The sequence below is a fragment of the Triticum dicoccoides genome, chromosome 5A (assembly GCF_002162155.2).
Source record: "Triticum dicoccoides isolate Atlit2015 ecotype Zavitan chromosome 5A, WEW_v2.0, whole genome shotgun sequence".
Classification (NCBI taxonomy): Eukaryota; Viridiplantae; Streptophyta; class Magnoliopsida; order Poales; family Poaceae; genus Triticum; species Triticum dicoccoides.
The window spans coordinates 428,930,003-428,935,778 of record NC_041388.1 but is presented as its reverse complement, the minus strand read 5'-3'; the positions used below and the strand labels follow the sequence as shown (position 1 = coordinate 428,935,778).

At 50.6% G+C, this 5,776-nt stretch overlaps 1 protein-coding gene across 1 annotated transcript; it reads left to right on the top strand.

Annotated features, from left to right (window-relative positions):
* Positions 1 to 1,552: 1,552 nt before the first annotated feature.
* Positions 1,553 to 4,942, top strand: LOC119297544 (tyrosine N-monooxygenase-like). Its single transcript, XM_037575297.1, has 2 exons — positions 1,553 to 2,560; positions 4,067 to 4,942. The coding sequence occupies exons 1-2, from the start codon at positions 1,553 to 1,555 to the stop codon at positions 4,697 to 4,699; spliced, it is 1,641 nt and encodes a 546-aa protein (XP_037431194.1). The 3' UTR covers positions 4,700 to 4,942.
* The last annotated feature ends 834 nt before the right edge of the window (positions 4,943 to 5,776 follow it).

Genomic DNA, 5,776 nt, shown 5'->3' with positions numbered 1-5,776 from the left:
TCGATCGGGTGGCCGTTGGGCGGCGTCGCCATTGAAGTTCCCAACCTGACGAACCAGAGCAGTAACTTAATTTGCAAGGCCCCATTCTACCAAAAAAGGAACAAGAAAACGGAGAAAGAATTGAAGTCCCCCATTGGCCGACAAATAGCCGTACGCCCGTGCCTTCCTGCTGCCACGTACTTCAACTGTTGCCAAGCAGTGCACACGCAGCGGTTCTCGCAGCATCCCCATTCCCACCGCGTCACAGACCCATCGCAGCCTCGATCTTTCGCCGCCCTGCGCTTCGCGAAGCTCCGGCCATCTCAGACTCTCAGTATCTCACCGTCACGGCGCCACGGCTCACGACCACCTTAATCCTTCTACCGAACATATGCATGCGTGTAGCCGGTGCATTTTACATGCTCAATCGATCAAGATCTACACCATTCCTCGTCAACTTCCTTTAGTTGAAGGTCACATCTTCTCTCCATCACTGGTCAAGTCTTCTCGCCAACTATACACTAATACCAGCAGGTTACAGTAGATGCCGATACTATATTACGGCAGATCACATTGGCACTGCACGTCCTGACGTCCGGCACTATATATGGCGGCAGTGAAGTGCAGCCTCGTCCCCATGCACGCTCTGCTGCGCCTGCGTGCGTGCTGGCACCATGGGCCGTCTTGAATTGCACTGCCGAGTGCTGACTGTGCGCTGCTGCTGCATGAATCACGAGCTCCCACGCTGCTATGCTTCCACCTGTCAAATTTTCATTTATCGTCGCTCTTCCCCTGTCTCTCTATCTACAGTGGTAGATTGCTCTGCCCTGGATTTGGCTCAGACATTTAATGTTCAGAATCAATTCAACCAATACCATATCTACACGATCTCCATATGTGTTTATATTTACTCCCTCCGGTCCTTTTTACTCTGTATATTAGAATTTTTTAAAATTAAACTTCATAAAGTTTGACCATATTTATATGAAAAAAACATCAACATCTACCGTGCTAAAGCTATACAATATCAAAATTTAAGTCATGACACATCTGTTGATATTGATATCACATTCTGAATGTTAGTATTTTTCTCTATAAAGCTAATCAAATTTTACGAAGCTCAACTTCAGACAAATCTCATATGCAAACTAAAAAGTAAAAATGATCGGAGGGAGTATCATGCCAAATCGATTCGCTCCTCTTGGCGGGCATGTTTAGATAGATGGAAGGCCCCGTGATAGTCTGTTTGTTGCCGTGTGTTCGAGAAAATTGTACGAGTACTATTTATTACTATTATATGGTATCATGATTTAATACTTAATTTTGTTTATTTAATTTTATGTCATTTTAAAATTGCCTAGTTCGCATGCATGATAATAGTTATGATAGGTAACCTAATACATATTTTCAAGTTGTGATATTCCAAAACAAATCGGACCAAATTCCTGTCTTCAAGGCGCGATCTCCACCAGCGTTTACATTTACTAATCCAAAGTGGTACGCAAAGACCAAAACCGTAAAGCCCTAAGATCTCCACCTTTATATTGAGCCAAACTTCAACCACGGCCACAACATGGAGAAGTGCTCGTCCAACGCCACTGCCACCATGCCACTAGTGAACGCCGGCGCACCGGCGCTTGCAATGCTAGCCGCAACGGCTGCCACCATCGTGCTCCTTCTCGCGTTCCTGCGGCGCCAGAGCAGCAAGACCACCGTGCCCAAGCGCGCCGGGCTGCCACTGGGGCCCGCGGGGCTGCCGGTGCTGGGCAACATGCACCAGATGCTCGCGAACAAGCCCGTCTTCCGGTGGCTGCACCGCCTGCTGGAGCACGCCGGCGGGGAGATCGTGCGCGTGCGCCTCGGCCCCGTGCACGTCGTCGTCGTGGCCTGCCCAGCGATGGCCCGCGAGGTGCTGCGCAAGAACGACGCCGTGTTCGCGGACCGGCCGGTCACGTTCGCGGCCGAGTCCTTCAGCGTGGGCTACCGTAGCGCCAGCATCTCCCCCTACGGCGACCAGTGGAGGAAGATGCGGCGCGTCCTCACCGCCGAGGTCCTCTCCCCGGCCACCGAGCACCGCCTCCGCGGCGCCCGTGAGGAGGAGGCCGACCACATGCTGCGGTGGGTGCACGCCCAGGTCCAGTGCAATGCCGGCGGCGTCGTCGACGTGCGCCACGTTGCCAGGCACTTCTGCGGCAACCTCATCCGGAGGCTCACCCTGGGGCGGCGGCATTTCCGCGACAGCCAGCCGGACGGCGTCGGGGCGCCAGGGCCCGACGAAGAGGAGCACGTGGACGCGCTGTTCTCGGTGCTCGGCTACCTCGACGCGTTCGCCGTGTCCGACTACTTCCCGGCGCTGGTCGGCCTCGACCTGGACGGCCACGAGAAGGTCGTCAGGGGCGTGATGAGGACGCTGAACCGGCTGCACGACCCGGTGATCGAGGAACGGGTGGAGGAGTGGCGGCTGCTGCGGAAAGCCGGCGAGCGGCGCGACGTTGCCGACTTCCTCGACGTGCTCGCCTCGCTTGACGGCGCGGGTGGGCGGCCGCTCCTCACCGTGGAAGAGATCAAGGCACAGACCATTGTAAGTTATTCATTGCGTTTATTATTCTAGTAGTAGTATACTTTCATTCATATACTTATATAAAAAGACGATGATCAAAGTCATGTGTAGGAGACCTTGCAGATGTTTTTTTTTTTTGAACTTGTGACAACTTTTTAAAAAGTCTGAAAAAGTGTATGGCGTACATAATAACTGGTAGTACCTAGTAGTATCATGTTACAATTATTTGAATGAAACTTCATAACACAAATCGAGAAAAGGAATAGGCAAATTCGATTTTGAATGTACCAACGTTAAGTTGGGCTTTAAATTTGGCCTTTTATCGCTACCCATTCCAGATTTGGCATATATGTGAATGTTTCCTCACAATTATAAGTACAAAACGAAGCTGGATACACCATATAATTAGTATACATGAGGCAATGGCAAAGATATACTCCCTCCGATCCATCTTACATATCACTCAAACGGGTGTATCTCGTACTGAAATATGTCTAGATATATCCATTTGGGCGACAAATAATATAGATCAGAGGAAGTACTGGCAAGTTGCTTTTTGTCTTTGTACGAAGGGAAGCCGGGTAAACCTGATTTTTCCCGCAAAAAAAGGGTAAATCTTATTTGTGGTGATCATTTTTCTTCCTTTCTCCACTTTTGTCGTTTTCATTGTATCCCAGTTTGTGATTAAAAAAATCCCCATTATTTATTTTTACTTCACATATTAATTTTGACTTATGTTTAATTTCCTATTGTTTGATTATGTTTATACAAAGTATCAACATTCACAATACCAATTCAGTATCATCAGATACATAATAAAAAATGTTTTCATAGTTGATTTATTTGATATTTTAAAATTTATTATTTGACATATCTTGATTACAATTAATGTACATTTAATCAAACTTTTAATAATTTTCTTTAAGAAAAAATAATAAACAAAGTAAAAAAATAAAATAAGATGGTACTTCATCCGGTTTTACTAGTCCTCCTCATACTTTTTGTCAAAATTTGATCATTGATTTAATTATCAAAATGTAAGTTATACTGTATATCATAAAATTTGTATCAATTGATTCGTATTTGAAAGAAGTTCCGAATAGTATTATAATTAATACGTAAAACTTATATTTTATTAGTTAAATTTATGATCAAAATTTGACTTCAAATACAAGAGAGAATAATAGACCCAGGCAAGGACAATAGATTTCTCCTAGGTTTCATTTGCGAAACCATATAAGTTTAAATCATTATTAATGTTTTGCATCCTCAGGCCCTACAAAAGGCCACTGCCCGACCTTTTATGTTTTCTGCAGCAGCTAGAAAAATTTCCCATTTGCCATGGTTATTTACTTATTTTCCACCCTTCTCCCAACCACAATTGTAGTGGACCCAGAGTAATGGGATATAAAACTTTCTGTTCTCACGTGCCTAATCGGTCAGCTGACTCCGGACATGTCCGCACGGCAGCCATTGCTGAGACAGCAGAGACCGATGGACTGACTTTTATTGCATGCATGCATGCAGGATATCATGATTGCTAGCGTGGACAACCCGTCAAACGCGGTGGAGTGGGCGCTGGCGGAGATGATGAACAAGACGGAGCTGATGCGGAAGGCGATGGAGGAGCTGGACGCCGTCGTCGGCCGGGACCGGCTGGTCCAGGAGCCCGACCTCCGCAGCCTCAACTACCTCAAGGCCTGCATCCGGGAGGCCTTCCGCCTCCACCCGTACCACCCGCTCAACCCGCCCCGCGTCGCCATGGCCGACACCACCGTCGCCGGGTACTCGGTCCCCAGGGGCAGCCAGGTCGTCCTGAGCCGCGTCGCCCTCGGGCGGAACCCCAGGGTGTGGGCCAACCCGCTCGAGTTCCGGCCGGAGCGGCACCTGTCCGGCGACGACGCTGCCGTGGCGCTCAGCGAGCCGGAGCTGCGGTTCGTGTCCTTCAGCACCGGGAGGCGCGGCTGCCCCGGGATCGCGCTGGGCACCCTCTTCACCGTCATGCTGTTCGCGCGGCTCCTGCAGGGGTTCAACTGGAGCTTGCCGCCCGGCGTGGACGGAGTCGAGCTGCGCGAGGCGGAGGGTAGCCTCGTGCTGGCGGAGCCGTTGCGCCTGCAGGCCAGGCCGCGGCTGCCGGCGCATCTCTACGGGCCTCAGTAAGACTGTTCGTTGCGACAGCTATAAAAGGAAGGGGAAATCCATAGTGCAGCTGCTGTATGTGCCCGCGGGCGTACGTGTCTGAGCCCCGGTATATGCAGTCAACGTGTGTGTGGGGAACAAGTAAAATCGTGCGTTCCTTTTTTTTAGGTTTGTATGTATCGAATAAAGTGGCTGTGTGACGAACCCAGCTGTCCGTGAACCGATGGTGACCTGGACCATATCGTAAGGCTTTTTTTTTTTTGAGTAAACCATATCGTAAGGCTATGTACATTGTACCATATACAAAGGCCATGGACAATATAATGAAGTGCTTAGAGAGATGCTTTAAAATAACGGAAATGATAAAGGCCGAACGGTCAGATTTCTGGCATCTCGGCTCGAACGCCCTCTCTGTTGTTACTCGTTAGATCATCTCCAGCCGTTCGGCCCCCCAGGCACTAAAAAAGAGCGGTCTGGGAGCGAACCGGCACTAGTTCGGCCCCTGGGGCGACCTAGCGCCCAGTCACGCCCCCAGGCGCCGCTCCCAGGACGCGAAAAATCCGAACTTGGTAATTCCCGCTCACAAAAGACGCCACAAGTCAGTCTGTATACTGCCCCGTTACTTGAGTTTGTAACTCTTGTTTCTCAAAAAAAAAGACGCCACAAGTCGGGCAATCACAAGCCACAATTCGGCGTACAAAAAATAGAGCGGCAGAAGTTCACGTGCGCATCACTCGGCGGGCTCTACCCCAGGTGTCGGCGGAGTTGGTGTGCACGGGCTTGGCGGTGTCGGAGCAGCCTCTGCGCTGGGCGGCGTCGGCGCGGCTTCGGTGGTGCTGAGCGTCGTGGATGCGTCGTCACGCGGGCTTGGCGGCGGCGGCAGCATGTGCGTCGGCGTCGGCGGCCTTGTCGAGGGAAGCTGCTTCAGGATGAGGCCGCGCTCCGCCAAGTACCATGCCTTGACCGCCTCGTCGGTGCTCTGGAGCATGTCCGCCCCGCCCAACAGGAAACCAGGTCGGTGTTTCTCTTCTTCGCGGCGACGTTCGTCCGGAGCAGGTCGAGCTTGACGGCGCTGCTTGACATCAACGCCGACCACCG

Excerpts from the sequence above, each read along its gene's own strand:
- LOC119297544 (XM_037575297.1), top strand. The coding sequence starts at position 1,553 with ATGGAGAAGTGCTCGTCCAACGCCACTGCCACCATGCCACTAGTGAAC. Across the intron at positions 2,561-4,066 it reads AGATCAAGGCACAGACCATT|GATATCATGATTGCTAGCGT; the intron begins GTAAGTTATTCA and ends GCATGCATGCAG.